Source organism: Zophobas morio, unplaced genomic scaffold (genome assembly GCF_036711695.1).
Source record: "Zophobas morio isolate AGI-343-1 ecotype UQ-CSIRO unplaced genomic scaffold, CSIRO_AGI_Zmor_V1 ptg000010l, whole genome shotgun sequence".
NCBI classification, from domain to species: domain Eukaryota; kingdom Metazoa; phylum Arthropoda; class Insecta; order Coleoptera; family Tenebrionidae; genus Zophobas; species Zophobas morio.
Genome location: NW_026972115.1, coordinates 6,279,089 through 6,295,961, shown reverse-complemented (window position 1 = coordinate 6,295,961; position 16,873 = coordinate 6,279,089). Strand labels below are relative to the sequence as shown.

At 33.9% G+C, this 16,873-nt stretch overlaps 2 protein-coding genes across 3 annotated transcripts; both read left to right on the top strand.

Annotated features, from left to right (window-relative positions):
* The first annotated feature begins 374 nt into the window (after positions 1–374).
* LOC135126282 (receptor-type tyrosine-protein phosphatase alpha-like) lies at positions 375–4,951 on the top strand. Its single transcript, XM_064052217.1, has 17 exons — positions 375–641; positions 688–803; positions 859–1,033; positions 1,085–1,396; positions 1,445–1,678; positions 1,729–2,163; positions 2,235–2,332; positions 2,444–2,727; positions 2,776–2,959; positions 3,006–3,093; positions 3,150–3,217; positions 3,264–3,667; positions 3,715–4,019; positions 4,071–4,234; positions 4,291–4,562; positions 4,613–4,748; positions 4,798–4,951. Exons 1-17 carry the CDS (start codon positions 386–388, stop codon positions 4,870–4,872), a joined length of 3,606 nt encoding a protein of 1,201 aa, XP_063908287.1. The 5' UTR covers positions 375–385; the 3' UTR covers positions 4,873–4,951.
* Positions 4,952–5,244: 293 nt separating this feature from the next.
* On the top strand, positions 5,245–16,197 carry LOC135126281 (uncharacterized). 2 transcript variants are annotated; one of them, XM_064052215.1, is made up of 25 exons: positions 5,245–5,337; positions 5,794–6,077; positions 6,124–6,242; positions 6,298–6,469; positions 6,524–6,835; positions 6,929–7,162; positions 7,213–7,463; positions 7,515–7,689; positions 9,410–9,507; positions 9,981–10,464; positions 10,522–10,754; positions 10,875–10,941; positions 10,990–11,177; positions 11,228–11,706; positions 11,769–11,958; positions 12,005–12,092; positions 12,174–12,241; positions 12,289–12,689; positions 12,737–13,062; positions 13,125–13,297; positions 13,348–13,619; positions 13,673–13,808; positions 13,858–14,927; positions 15,804–15,939; positions 15,989–16,197. In XM_064052215.1, the coding sequence occupies exons 2-23, from the start codon at positions 5,822–5,824 to the stop codon at positions 13,930–13,932; spliced, it is 4,797 nt and encodes a 1,598-aa protein (XP_063908285.1). In that variant the 5' UTR covers positions 5,245–5,337; positions 5,794–5,821; the 3' UTR covers positions 13,933–14,927; positions 15,804–15,939; positions 15,989–16,197. The 2 variants fall into 2 exon arrangements, with proteins under 2 accessions (XP_063908285.1, XP_063908286.1); XM_064052216.1 differs by lacking the exon at positions 5,245–5,337 and having other exon boundaries at positions 5,760–6,077; positions 6,524–6,781.
* Positions 16,198–16,873: the final 676 nt, after the last annotated feature.

Below are 16,873 nucleotides of genomic sequence, written 5' to 3'. Positions count from 1 at the left end.
TAATGTTAATGAACGTAATTTTATTTTAGATTTGAACCAAATACGAAACACATGTGCGAAACGAAAGAAATGCTAAAGGAAACGAGTGAAAAAATCTCCAACATGGAAACGTCATCAAATCTGACAACTGAAAAAGAAAACAAAAATAGAAGTTATGCCGCCAAAACCACACCTAAACAAATTTTGACGAATTACAAGATTATGTTTGCATATTAGAACAACCTAATTTAAGTCCAACGTATTTATTAATAGAACGTCTTAGTAGCTGTAACGACATATTTATCAGAGCAAAATGTAAGCTATGATAAGCTTTTTGATAAATATGTTTGCATAAACAGCTCATTCATAATCTTTCATCTGCCTAGATTAAAGTATGGCGAAAAAAATGTGGTTATTTTTTTTTAGTTATTTTTTTGGAAATGCATTAATTTTAGCCGAAGTGGTCACATTAATTAAAGACAATAGTATTACTTGTGTTTTAACAGAAGATTCCGTTAATTCAACTATATACCTAAGAAATATAAATTCCCGTGTAAAACTTGAACGAACGACTCAACAAATAACCAATATATATGACGATGATTGGCAATGGACAAATTCGAGTGTTGACTTTAGGCCAGTACTTGACCAACGGTGGACAAGTAAGTAAAGCACACATCAAAAGGACATTTCTATAGTGTTTCTCAGATTTTAGTGCAGACACTAAAGTTACAGACCGATTCTCATTGTGTTTAAAACAAGATTCGACAATTATTTTACATGACATGACTTACCAACATTTTACAAACATACCAATACGAAATGTGAGTATGTGACAAAAACCCATTTCTTAAGTTCACTAATTTTCCACTTTTAAAGTTGCATGGCCTCTTCACCGCTTGTCAGTGGGAGCACTACGAAATAAAAAAAAATAGTACACATGTGAGTTTAGTCAACTCTGAAAACAAGAATGTTGTTAATGTAACAAAACTGGACTTTGAACCGGGTTGGTTAACAGTGTCTCCAAACAATTTAAATATCAAAGTACATCGATGTAAGAACGCGATCCTAAGATAACAATCAATAATATAGCTATATTTTTCAGATCAATTTCGATCCTCTAAAACACCTAGCACAAAACCATCATACATTAACATAACATCTATGAGCTGCGTCTCTTTTTATGTTTCTGTTGATGAAGGATGTTATCTGAACATTTCGGTACAACCAGGAAATAGCATTATAAACATAGGTGCAACTAACGAGAAGAACAAATTAAAAGAATGGAAAAAATACGAAATAAGGACTGATCCTAAAGCGATTAATCAAACGCTTTCGATTGACAGAGGACGAGACGACAATGGTACCAAGGGTTATTGGGCAATTGATGATATACACAGTTGTAGTTCCGAAACAGGTAGACACTTTTGTGGAAATTCTGGGATATCATAACACCAATTTTCAGTTATTTATCGAACCAGATTGGATCCGTCCTTGACTAACCTGACGTGTGCGGAACTAAAACCAACGAACTCTTCAAATGCACCTTGCGACAAAGCCTCTCTAGGAGAAAAATGTAACATTAAATGCGATGAAGTTTTGGGACCGAAATATCCCAATTGTGAACAACATCGAATATGTTCGTCAGAAAATAAATGTCACTGTGCTTGGGGTTTCAAGGGAGAAAACTGTAGAGAAGGTGTTACGTAAACAACTGAAAACAGTTAAAATAACTATTTCTTATTTTAGAATGTGAAGAAGATTTTTGGGGATTAGATTGTTCGAAAAATTGTACTAACTGCGAAAAATGTGATAGCAAAATCGGCTGTGTAAAATGTAGGACACCGTACTTCGGACAACGATGTGTATATAAACTCCCCGTGGCCAAAAAGCCACCTGTTGTACAATCAATTGACGACGATTCGGTACAACTTTTAGTAAACTTTGAACATGGAGAAAACGAAACGGAACCCGAATTTTATTATGTTCAGTGGAAAAATGGCCAGCTTGACAGCAACCATGGGTTCAGAAATTACATAGACCATCCGTTCCCTATTAAGGAAAATAATATATCGTATTCAATAAACATTTCACGGAATTATTCCTACCGATTTAGAATAATATTGGTCAGCCATAATTTGTCTTCTGAACAAGACAACATCCCGGAATTGATCATACACAGAAGTGAGTAACCTAAATTATCATAATGCTATAATCAAAGCTATATATTTAATACTTTAAAAATACATTTTTAGAATCCTTGACTGCACATATAAATGACAATAATACGATCGTATTAAATTGGACTAAACCTGATAACCGTGAAATTGATAGTTATAAAATAACACACAAGGTATGATTTAGACAACAGTTCTCTTTTCTTGAATGCCACACTATTTTAGTTGAGTTTCCTTCCTCTACTTAATTCTTTCAATTTAAGTGCTCACACCTGCTTACTTTTTAGTGTCAAAAATCACTATGTTCTCCCAAATCACAGGAAAACTCTGACACCACAAACACAACAACAGTCGAACTGACCCTAAAAGACGTTCAAATATGCACCATCAAGTTATTCATTACAACAAATGGAAACGACGAACTCATAGACCAAACAACTGTGAAGTTTCCAAATTCAGCGAACGAAATATGCAACAGTTTCACCGGACTGTTGACTTATTCAACCGAACTTATCATTCTAATACTAATATTAAGTTTAATATTTGTTGCTTTAATGATAATTTATTACAAGTTAGTACATTCCTTGTTTAACAATTTTACACAATATTAATATTGTAGGTGCAAATTTAAATCTAAAGTTAGAGCTACAAACATTATGGAGCTTTTAGAAAAACAAACACTAATCGACAAAAGTAACCAAAATGAGGTTTCTTTAGGATCTGTGGAAATTAATGAATTCTCAAATTACCTCTTCTCCTCATTACGACAAAATACGGATCATGAATTGATAAGACAGTTTCAGGTAAATTCGGAAATAGTGACTACGAATTGAAGAATTACATTTTTAGGAGGCATCAACAACAAGAGACATGGATTGCATTCATGGCCAGTTAAGCGAAAACGTCAATAAAAATCACTTCAAAAATATCTTACCATGTAAATGTTAAATCCAACAAAACTCGGGACAACGTAAATTAAAAATACTTTTCCAGATGACGACACCAGAGTGATTTTGAATGATAGCGAAGACGGGGACTACATAAACGCAAACTACGTTGACGTAAGTAATTTTCAGCTGTAAAAATTTGAAATAACACATTTCAAAGGGCTACAAATCACCGAAAGCGTACATCGCCACCCAAACTCCTTTAGCATGCACCGTGCACGACTTTTGGTCCATGGTATACCAACAAAAGGTAAAAATCATAGTCATGTTGTGCACTCTAGATGAGCAAAAGTGCACTAAATGCCAAAAGTACTGGCCGGACGATTCTTCCCACTTCAGACATGGAATGTTCTTGATAGAGAGTGTTTCCGTTACTCAAAAATCGAATTATATCCATCGCATATTTTACTTGAAGTGGAACAACAAGACTCGTACAGTTCACCAGTTTCAGTACTTATCCTGGGCTATGAAAGGCGTACCGGCGTCTGTTAAAAGTTTTACTGGCTTTGTAAAACAACTAATCGAAGTGAGTGATAAAAAATATCCTGTTGTCGTCCACAGCGAGTAAGTTCGTTTAAAATTGTGGAAGCTATTTAACGATGATTATTTAGAGGAGGATGTGGAAGAACAGGAGTATACATTTTGTGCGACATCGTCATACGAATGAGCATTGAAGAAAAGGAAGTCGATTTTCTTAAAACACTAAAGAAAATACGAAGTCAAAGAAAGGATTTAGTGAGCAATTTGGGTCAGTACATTTTCTGTCATTTCGTGCTTTTGGAGTACCACTTTGGGGATAACTTATCGAAAAACTTGGTGTTGCAAATTGAACAAGCTATGGAAGAAACTGCCATCAAACGATTCGTCGATCGCTTAGATGAAGCTACAAAGCAGTGCCGTTCGACAATTTGCCAAAGTAGGTAAAGTAAATTTAATCTACTAGAAAAGTAATACATTTTCTATGTAGATGACAACATCAGAGCTATCGCCGCGGACTGCTTTAATTATCCCAGAAAATTCATCGTAACACAAGAACCTTCATCAGATACCCTACACAGTTTTTGGAATCTAGTCATAACCAAAGAAGTCGAGATAGTACTGTGGTTAAATCGACCACAAGACAACGACGAGGTAAACATTTAAATATTCCTAAGTAACCCTTAAACAATTACACATTATCATCTAAGAACTACTCAAGTTTCTGGCCTAACGACTCCCTCCAAAACTGGTCTGTTAACGAATCAAACAAACTCGTTTTCCTTTATGAAGATAACGGTGACATATACAGCACAATTGCTGTCAAAATCGCCACCATTGGTAATTCTGGAGAAAAATTCGTTAAAATTATATACCTTAAAACTTGGGAACGTACAAGCGCTACGCCTTCCAACCCTAAAGACATAATCCAGGTTTACGACGAAATTTTGTCGCACAATGGGCGGATTGTTGTCGCGTGCCAGTAAGTAAAACATTGACTTTTAATTTTTCTTTACGTTGTTAATTTTGAAGCGATGGGACAACAGCCGGTGGGCTTTTTGTAGCCTTGGTCTATTTATTCGAAAAAATGAATACGCACCGTTCTTGCGACGTTTTTGAAGCCGCTTACACAACTAAACAAAGCTGTGTACGATTTTTAAAGAAATCGGTAAGTTCTTTGGCTGTGTGTTTTTGATTTTTAGTCATTTTTGTTTTAGGAACAAATTAGGTTTCTGTATGAAGCAGCTTTGGAATATGCTCGAGAAGTTAATATTTATGAAGTGGTGGGTTAAATAAATTAAGCTGATGTTTAACTCATTTACTCTTATACGCTTGTATGGTATAAATAATAACAAAGACTATAGTGATTCACAGGTTTTTTTATTAATTTGCCATATTTTATCAGAGGATACACAGAAGAAGTAAATATTCGAAAATAAATTACGTAAATATTGACTTCAAAAATAAGTGCACAGCTATTTGGCTAATACATTAAAATGTATGACCGTATCTGTTACAATGTAAATAAACTACTTTAGTCGTATTTTAAAAATAACATAAGATAAGAAGTAAATTTTTTGTGATTAAAAATATTTTCAAAGTTCTTTTTCCAAGTACTTACTATTTAAAAATTGATATGACTCTTAATATAGGAGTATTTGATTTCGTTGTTATCGATCTATCGTTAATACAATCATTAAAAATTCAAATTATTCTGCTGAGATTATAGTGTGGCTAGCAAGAAAATGTGGTTAACGGTAAGAAAAATGTAATACAAATAATTTTATAACGACTAATAAAGACCATACAGGTTTATTCCTTTGAAATTACACAATATATTTAGTTTGTTATTATTATTTACGCAACAGTAGGAAAATATTAATAATTTTAAAAAGAACCTAACTGATAACGAAATTTAATATTTCTTTCTAAAGATAGGACTTAAAAATACAAGCAAGTAGTCACATTGACAACATAACAAGCACATTTTTTTATTAAGTTTAATCAAAGTGCCTTCAGTGAGTCACCGAAACTGACTTAAATAAATCCATATTGATTTAAAAACTACGTGTGTAACTTGTTACTTAATACATTAAAATAAATAATAATATTTTTTATTGGTTAGGTAAACTAAAAAACTTTACCCAGCAAACACTGCTGTTTAAAACTGATATGACTGATTATATATTTAATTTTGCTTTTTTTGCTGGTAGGTAGGATCATACTGCGTGTAGAAAGAAAATGAAGTTAAATTTGTACAATTATGTATTCGCGAGTGTGTTAATTTCAGCCGAAGTAATAACGTTAATTAAAGATAGCAATATCACGTGTGTTTTAACAGAAAATTCTGTTAACTCCACTATATACGTAACAAATGCCGATAACCTTGTAAAACTTAAACGGACAATTCCTGAAATAATCCATATATATGACGATGATTGGAAATGGACAGGGTCGAGTGTTGAGTTTCGGACAGTACTTGACCAACGTTGGACAAGTAAGTAAAGCACACATCAAAAGGACATTTCTATAGTGGTTCTCAGATTTTAGAGCAGACTTTGTGAGATCTAGAGACCGATTCTCATTGTGTTTAAAACAAGATTCGACAATTATTTTACATAACAAGAATTACGAACACTCTAAAAAAATACAAATAAGAAATGTGAGTATGTGACAAAAATGCATTTCTTAAGTTCACTAATTTTCCGGTGTTAAAGTTGAATGGCACCGACTCCGCTTGCCAGTGGCAGCACTACGAAATAAAAAATACTAGACATGTAAGTCTAGTCAACTCTGAAAACAACAATGTTGTTAATGTAACAAAACTGGACTTTGAACCGGAGTGGCTAACGTTTTATCCAGACAATTTAAATAGAAAAGTACATAAATGTAAGAAGTTGACCATAATAAGATAACAACCAATAATATAGCTATATTTTTCAGATCAATTTCGATACTCTAAAACACCTAGCACAAATCTAACATACATTAACATAACATCATTGAGTTGCGTCTCTTTCTATGTTTCTGTTGATGAAGGATCTTATCTGATGATTTCGGTACAACCAGCAAACAGCATTACAAGAATAGCTGGATTTAACGAGAAGAACAAATTAAAACAGTGGAAAAAATACGAAATAAGGACTGATCCTAACGCGATTAATCAAACGCTTTCGATTGACAGAAGACGATGCGACAACGGTAAAGAGGGTTATTGGGCAATTGATGATGTACATAGTTGTAGTTCTGAAACAGGTAGATTTTTTGCTAAATTAAACTAAAGATCGCATCGAATATTTCCGTCTTGAAATACGCGAATAAAAATCTTAACTATAAAATGATTTTCAGTTATTTATCGAACAAACTTGAGTACACCCTGGACTAACCAGACGTGTGCGGAACTAAAAAAAACGAGTTCTTCAAATGAACTTTGCAACAATTCCTCTCTAGGAAAAAAATGTAACATTAAATGCGATGGAGTTTTGGGGCCGAAATATCCCAATTGTGAGGAACATCGAATATGTTTGTCAGAAAATAAATGTCACTGTGCCTGGGGTTTCAAGGGAGAAAACTGTAGAGAAGGTGTTACGTAAACAACTGAAAACAGTTAAAATAACTATTTCTTATTTTAGAATGTGAAGAAGATTTTTGGGGATTAGATTGTTTGAAAAATTGTATTAACTGCGAAAAATGTGATAAGAAAACCGGATGTCAAAAATGTAAGGCACAGTACTTCGGAGAACAATGTGTGTATAAATTTCCCGTCGTGAAAAAGGCACCTATTTTAGAACCTAGCGACGACGAGTCGATAAGAATTTTAACAAATATTGAATATGGACGAGACGAAGAAACGCCAGAACATTATTATATTCAGTGGAAAAAGGTATATTACACCTACTGTAAGTTGTTGCTTGTTTTTATGTAATGTTGCTAGCTTGACAATGGTGGGTTCAAAAATTACACAGACCAACAATTCTCCATTACAAAAAATAATGAATCGTTCCCAACAAACATTTCGCGGGATCATTCTTATCAGTTTAGAATAATATTGGTTAGCCATAATTCATCATTTCAAGAAGGTACCATCCCGAAGTTAACCGTATATAAAAGTAAGTAACTAATCCAATAATACAACACAGGGTGTTTTTGAAAGATATGTAAAAAAAGTAACGGGAAATTGGACATGAGAACACATGTCATAAACTCAAAATCACCTCAAATTAATTTTCCGTTTTTGAGACAAACTAAAAAATCGATCAAAATTTAGCATGCGCTACTGATTTATGGCAATTCGTTGTTTGTTAAGCAACATTTGCGGCGGGCTAATTTTATTTTCAGGTAAAGAAGAATACTTGTGGTTTGCCAAAAGAAAGAAGAACTTTCAAAGAGCTTTTCTTGAAAAATTCAAAGTTATGCAAATGCCGAAATGACCGACGTGGTCTTTAATGTACGGCAGAACATTTGGAAATGGTATTGAAACTTGAAGCTTTCTCCAGTCGGAATTTACCAGACCATGGAACTTTCAATGCCGTTGTTCAGCATCTCCGAAAAACTGCTAATCTCTTTTCTAAAAAACTTGACAGGCGAGAAACAAATTTTGACTTTTTACATGTCAATGTTCACTATATTATTTTTCAAAATGGGCGCGAAGGTCAAGGACACGCAAAACCCAAAAATTTACTCTTACTGTGTAGTTTAGTATTTTTTTACACCTCCTTATTTTACTTTATCGACAATGCAATAGTGACTGATCTGTCACTTGAGACGCCAAGAACCGCATTAATTTTGAATCGTTTCTATGAGCGCGTTCTATCGCAATATTTATGATAGATTATGTTCTTACGGAGTGGGGAAGTTAGAAGAACAATTTAAAAGCACCCAGCAGAGATCCTAAAGGAACAGATTTATAAATATGCCCAGGATAAATGGTATGGCAGTGACGAGAGCAAGAGGAATTATCCACCTATTTTTCAATATTCCTACCACTGTCAGTATAATCCAATTGAACTGGCGTGGGGACAGTGTAAACTATATTACAATAAACATATTCGGGAACACGGTGGTGCTATTGGTGTTGTACAGTCCTTATGGCGGGAGGCTCTTGCTACAGTAGGTGCAGAAAAATGGCAAAATTTTATTAGACATTGTGAACGGCTGATCAGGGATGATTGGAAGCGTTTAATGGGTAATGCACCATATGAAGACATACCCCCAATCATAATTTCTCTCGATTCTGATTCTGAATCAGAATGTTTTTCTAATAACTTGTCAGCTTGTCACTTTTTCATTTGGCATTTAATGTCAACAACAATCAGCATTAAGCCCTCAATGCAAACGGCTCTAAAGTCCTTGCTATGTACAGCAGCAGTGTTGAAACATGAGAGTGAAAGCAATGTAAATTCTGTGTTTTCTGTTATATAACATACTATTTAGTTACATTTTCTTTTGTTTACAATATTATAGACGAATACAACACAGATGTACAACAAAACGTGTTGTTTACTGTAACGTCCGCGACCCTACAGTTTTGCGAGGGTTGTGATCTCCGCTAACTACACTGGTAAGTTGTCGACCTTGAAATTTGCTTAAATTTTGAAAAATAATATAATATTTTAGACTAGTTGGTTGGAATCAATTAATTATGCACACCTTGCATTTTGTTAATATTTGTCAATGGCGCACTAAAAGTGTAGTATAGGGGTATTTTTTTTGTGAGATTGATACAATGATAAAAGTTTTGTATGATTTTTTAAGACGGTTGAATATACCAATTTTTTTGGATGTCTTTAAAAACACCCTATAGTTAAAAGATTAAAAAGACAATTTTAGAATCTTTGACTGAACATGTGAAAGACAATGATACGATCATATTAAACTGGAGTAAACCTGATCTAGATGAAACTATTACGTGCAAGATAACACATAAGGTATAAATGTCGCCAATATAATAGCACAAAATGTTTTGAATTCTGTTTCTATGCTTAGCAAGTTTCCTCTTCGTCAAACCTCTGCACGTTTCAAAACTTATGCATTTTTTTACAAAAATTCTTTACTTTTTTACTATCTCTATATTTCTTTACATTCAAAAGTGCCGATCTCTGTATTAATAAATGTACTAGTGTTTGTAAAGTGAACATTCTGTTTCGTGGACGATATCTATATTCATCACCCTAATTTTTACTTATCTTTTTCTGGGTAAATTGTTGTATTACCTTTTGTAATTATTTAACTTTACCTTTTTGTTGTTTTTTTGTGTACGCGATGTCTCTTTATTTTTCTTCTTTCGCTAGAGTTGTAAATTAATGTTGAGTGACACAATCTATGATTTTGCTCTTTTCTGTTTTGTATTTAATTATACTTTTTAATAAGATTATGCTCTTGAATCTGTTTACATTTTTAGTGTAAAAAATCATTCTGCGCCGACGAAGCAAACGAAAAATATAACACCACATCTAAAACAAGTATCGAACTGACTATAACACACTTTAAAATATGTACCATCAAGTTGTTCTTTACAAAATATGGAAGCGATGAATTCATAGAGCAAAGAACTGTGATACCTCAAATTTCAACGAAGGAAATATTTCCCGCAGAATTACCAAGAAATGTTATCTTCTTGAAAAATCAAATCGTCCTCGAATTAAACAAATGTGACAGTTTTACTGGACCGTTGAAATATTTAATTGAACTTATATGCACAAGCGAGTGGTGTGCACATAAATCTACTAAAATTGATCCCTATCATTTACTAAATTACTTAGCTAACATTACTAGAGATGTAAAAGATTTATCACCATTTACAGAATACAGCATCATAGTAATTGCGAAAAGGACTGGTCAGCATGACAAAAAACAAACTTATTTAACGAAATCAATGCCGTCAGGTGAATGAGCATTTATCTCTTTAAAATTAACAAATTCATCATTTTTGTTTATTGCAGCACCACAACCAGTGAATAGTTTACATATATATTCTAATGACGAAGACACTTTATTTATAAGATGGAAGGAATCATTTCCACCAACAGGAAAAATAGAAGCCTACAATGTTGCTCTCAGCGATAACACGTCAATTCTTACTACAACGAATCGTACGTTTTCTTGCGAAATGTGGCCCGAATTTCAGTGCACAAATATACCTCGGGGAAGAAAAGTTAGCGTTTACCAAGTGACTGTGAGTTTATAAGAACATTATAATGTTCGTTTTCTAAAAAAAATTAAGTCAGTTTTCACAGTTATATGTATATAAAATGACATAAGTTTGAAGTTGTATCTAATAAAAACACTGTCTTAGGTTCACGTAAAAAACTACGAAGTTGCTGAATGGAGTGAGTCTAGTTTTACTGTAAATGTCGAAAATGGTTCGTTTTTTATTTGTGTAAACATAATTAATCAATTTGAGTTTGTAGTAACTCAAGCACCTCAAAATTTGCGGATCGAATTAAGTCCACAATCAACGAACGAAGTGATACTCAGATGGGAGTACCCACTTTACACACATGGAAAAATTGAAAAATTCCGTACAGTACTAAACAGCAGCAGTGGGACAGAACATGATACGATCCAAGTTTTCAAAGAGATAAACTATAACAAAACTGTATAATACTCTACATTTCTTCTACACCAGTCAAACCGTGATTGTTTCAGATTAAAATCAGGTATGGTGAAAGATACAAGTTCACTGCTTGGGCACAAAACGCTCATGATGGTGAAAAAACAGCGATTTATTTCGTAGTCTCTAAACCCATTTCTAAATTGTCAAATGAAGCTTTTATATTATGGTGTAGAGAAGAATGTCGTTTAGTAAAATCAAAATCAAGATCACAAGTAAATACGAATTACAACATTACAATAAAACAACATAATGGAATCACAGAGGAACACGAAGCGAAAGGATTAATTTTTCTTTCGAAAGATAAAATTCTATGCATGGAAAATAATCCACCATGCGACATCCATTCAGAATTCCAAGACGTGGCATATCAATCTTATTTTCTAAAAACAGACCGTGAAGAAATTCCTATCGAATTTACAGCTACTGAAAAAAGGAAGATTATTATTATTCCGGCAGTTGTGCCAAGTGTAATCCTTCTCGTTGCCTTACTTGTAGGGATATGTTATTATAGGTTAGTACACTCATTATTATCAATTAAGTTTAACAATTTCAGTACCTACATTAACGTTGTAGATACAAACTTAAATCTAAAGTTTCAAAAGTTCCTGAAATGATTGAAGTTAAAGAAAAAGAAACATTAATCAACACAAGTAACCAAACAAAGATTTCCTTTGGGCCCGTGGACATTAATGAATATGCAGTTTACCTTTTTGCGTCATTACGAGACGATATTTATCAAAGTTTACTTACACAACAATTTCAGGTAAATTCAAAAACAGCTAACACGAATTTAAGAACTACATTTTTAGGAGGTACCAACAAGAAAGGCTGCAGATTGTATCCACGGCCGGCTAAACAAAAACGTCCATAAAAATCACTACAAGGATATTTTGCCATGTAAGAAAATGTTCTACATAAAATAACTTTTATCGAAAGAGTCAGAGCACACGGAACCCCAGCTCATTTATTATTTTCCAGATGACGACACGAGGGTGATTTTGAACGATAACGAAAATGAGGACTACATAAACGCAAACTACGTTGATGTAAGTACATATTTATTTGTACCATTTTAAAACAGCAATTTCCAAAGGGCTATGAACACCCGAAAGCATACATCGTTACTCAAACTCCTTTAACGTCTACCGTTCACGACTTTTGGTCAATGATATGCCAAGAAAACGTAAAAATAATAGTCATGTTGTGCAAGCTGGAAGAGAAAGAGTGCAGTAAATGCCAAAAGTATTGGCCAAACGATTTTTCTCACTTTAGGTTCGGATCGTTCTTGATAGAATGCGTTTCCGTAACGCAAAACTTGAATTACATCCACCGAATCCTTGAGGTGAAGAAAAAAAATAAGACTCGTAGAGTTCAGCATTTTCAGTACCTTACCTGGACTATTCAAGGCATACCCTCGTGTGTTAAAACCTTTACCGCTTTTGTAAAGGAGTTAATCGGATTACGGGATCAATATCCTGTTGTCGTTCATAGCGAGTAAGTCGACTTAAGACTTTGAAAACTTATTAACAATAATTATTTAGAGGAGGTTGTGGAAGAACAGGAATGTACATTTTATGCGACAGTGTTATAAGAATGACCATGAAAGAAAAGAAGGTCGATTTTTTTCAAACGCTAAGTAAGATGAGATATCAAAGGGACGGTGTGGTGAGTAATGTGGATCAGTACATTTTTTGCCACTTTGTGCTGTTGGAATTTTACTTTCCTTCTTCGAACGCGTCGAATAATTTTGTGTTGGAAATTCAACAAGGTATGCAAGAAACTGCTATAAAACGTCTCGTCGATCGCTTAGACGATGCTGTAAGGCAAACCCGTAATGACAAAGATAGAGGTTTTATGATTTCTGAAGGTAGGTACACAATATTTAAGTATTCAGACATAAAACACTGCTACATTTCCCGTTGTATGCAGACAACAGGTCCAACAACATGAGACCTATATCTGTGGACTGCTTCAATTTTCCCAGAAGATTCATTGTAATAGAAGAACCTTCACAAAATACTTTACGCAGTTTCTGGAATCTAGTTATAAGCCACGAAGCCGAGATAGTAGTATGGTTAAATGGAACAAATCACAACCACGAGGTAAATATGTATATGTTCCTAAGTATTAATATTACACATTATCACCTAAGGACTATTCAAGTTTCTGGCCTAAAGACGCTCTTCACTGGTTTGTTAACGAATCAAATAAACTCGTTTTCGTTTGTCAAGACGACAGTAATGATATATACAACACAATCACTGTTAAAATCGATACAATTGGAAAGTCTGAAGAAAAATTCGTTAAAATCTTATACGTTAAAACCTGGGAACGTACAAATGCTACGCCTTCGAGCACAAAAGACTTAATTCAAATTTACGACAAAATTGCACCATACAACGGGCAAATTGTTGTCGCGTGCTAGTAAGTAAAATATTAAAGCTTGAATTCTGTTCACACTGCTGTTAACTTTACAGCGATGGAACAACAGCTAGCGGCCTTTTTGTAGTATTGGTTTCATTGTTGGAGGAAATTAATAAGCATCGTTCTTGCGACATTTTTGAGGCCGCCTACACCGCCAAACGAAGCTGTGCTGAGTTTTTAAAAAATACTGTAAGTGTTTTAACTTTATGGTAGTAGTTTTAAGTCGTTTCTGTTTTAGGAACAAATCAGATTTCTCTACATGGCAGTTTTGGAATACGTTCGAGAATTTAACGTTTATGAAGTTCTACCTTAGATAAATTAAGTTGATGTTTAACTCGTTTACTATACCTACACCGAATGACTATTAATGGCTGTGATCTTTTTGTCAGGTTGGCAAGCTATTTAAAATTTTATGATGGTATATCTGACCGTCAAAGTGAGTTTTATGACAACTACCATCATCTCAACCAATCAACACGTTTGTTAGACGTGCTCATATCAAAACCGATAACCGTCATGGAGGTAGAATAAGAGGAGGGAAGATAGTTTGAAAGGGCGTGTGGCATCGTCCTTTCGACTGTCTTTTCCAGCTCCTCCGAGAAACTGGTTGTTCCAGTGGTGTGCTCGAAAACGCTTGTCGAGGGACTGGACATATGATGATTAAATAAATATATGTCAATACTGTACATGTATTTAATCAGTGTCAATGGTAAAGGTCATGAATGGATAAGGATCAAATTCTTTTGCTACTTGCTACCTGTTGATAATGTAGTACGGAAAGGGTCATAAATGGTTATTACGTGGAGCCCTTTGTCGGCGGTTCTTTAACATTGGTTAAATGAAGCATGCTCCCTCCTGTCATCCTATCTCCATGATAACTGTGAACTAACTAACATCGATGCCAAATTCAGAATTGCTAACACAAAAATTTGCTTCTATCATTAATAGTCACCCGGTACATATATCTAACACGAAATAATTATATTGTTCCGGTTCGAAGTTTGTTTAAAATTTTGTTTTGATTTTGTTTGTTTTCCCGCGGATTGCTGACAAGTGTATTTTGGTCACTTTCCACTAGAGGCGCCATAGTACCGAGCAAAAGGGCCCGGTACTTGGGGTTGGCGCTGTTATCGAAGAGAGTCATCGAGAAACCCTCAGAGAGGTAACATCGCTAAGGTGGGCGTTAAGTGAACGCAGTTGCCATCTTGTGTGACGTCAATCGCGAATTGTTGTCGCGAAACTTAGACACGTGGTTCCTTTGTGCATGCGGTCTACAAACCCTCAACCCAGGAGGCTGAACAAAACAAGGTAGGTGACCTTTTGATGCGTTTGTCAGCTTCGATCCAAATTTTAATATATTTTTTTGGAATTGTAAAATCGCCGCGAAAAAAGGTGTTTTCAAAGCCTTTACGTCCAACATATATAAATAAAAAGATCATAGTAATTTACAAGTTTTTTATCAATTTGGCATAGTTTAGCAGAGCATCTAACAAAAGAAGAAATAATGTTATAAAATCTGCGAAAATAAATTGCGTAAACATTGACTTGAAAAATAGGTGTGAGAAGCACTGACTCAGGGCGCCTGTTTTTATCCCCTCCACTTTCACGTGCTAGAATTGTGTCAGGACCGGGCTTGAGATGAGAGAGTTTACCTGATTATAGACAAATTGACGTTGGTGTTGGGTTTTCAGCCAATCAAATTCCGGTGGTGTCTAATGCTATCAACTTAAAGAAAAACCTCCCAAGTAGAGGAAAAATTTTTCTGGTTGGAAACACTTGTTCGCCGAAACCTTCATATTTTAAATAGATGCCATAATTTTTTACACTGTAGCTTTCTATCAGTACTTACGCATTGTTAAAGATAGTTCTCGGCGTTTAAATCAACGAGATTTATTGTTATTCGTCTAAAAAACAGATTCGGTATATATTATTATAATTAAACAGTAACAGTAATCAACTTAAATCCCTACTCTCCACTGGTCTGTTAACAAATCATATAAACTGTTATTGTTTGGCAAGAAAACACTAAAAACACATATACCTAGTACAATCACCAATCACTGTCAAAATTGACACAACTGGTATATCTGAAGAAAAATTTGTTAAAATTATATACGTTAAACCGGGAACGGTGGTATTAAGTAAAATATTGCCGTTTGATCTTTCTTACATCCTTGTTTAAAGCAATGGAACAACAGCCAGTGGCCTTTTTGTGGCGTTGGTCTCTTTGTTGGAAAAAATTAACACACACCGGGGTTGCAACGTTTTTGAGGCCACCAAGACCGTCAAACAAAACTGTGCTCAGTTTTTAAAAAATCCTGTAAGTTGTTTAACTTTATAGTTTTAAATTTTAATGATTTCTGTTTTAGGTACAAATTAGATTTCTTTATGAAGCAGCGTTGGAATATGTTCGAAAATTTAATATTTGTGAAGTCGTAGTTTAAGTCATTTAAATTAATATTGAATTCATTTATTTGTTCATAGTGAAGAATACAAATATAGGTTAAGTTAAATTTAACAGTAAGAAAAATGTAATGGAAATAATTGTCTCACGATTAATAAAGACCCTACAAATTTATTCGTCTCAAATTATAACAATGTATTAACTTTGTTTTTATTGTTTACATAACAGTAAGAAAATATTAGACATTTAAGAAAGAACCTAACTGATAACGAAATTTAATATTTCTTTCCGAAGATTGAACCTAAAAATATAAGCAAGTAGTCACATTGACAATAAGCACATTTTTTTATTAATTTTAATCGAAGGATTTTTAAGTGAGTCACCGAAACTAACTTAAATAAATATTGACTCAAAAATATGTGCGTCTATAAATTGCTACCTAAAATACACTAAAATGTATGATCCTATTTTTTATCGCATAGATAAACATCGACTTTACCTAGAATGAGATACTTAGTAAATTTTTACTGTAAAAAATTTGTGATATGTTTTTTTGCAAACACTGTGCTGTTTAAATGTGATATATGACTCATTATACATATATTTACTTTTGATTTTTTTTACTGATACTTCTGTCTTTAGTCGAACATCGAAAATTTTTCATTCTACTCAGATCATAGTGCGGCTAGAAGAAAATGAAGTTATTTTTATACAATTATGTTTTCGCGAGTGTGTTAATTTCAGCCGAAGTGATAACATTAATTAAAGATAATAGTATTACGTGTGTTTTAACAGATGATTCTGTTAACTCCACCATATACGTGACAAATGAATATAACTCTGTAAAACT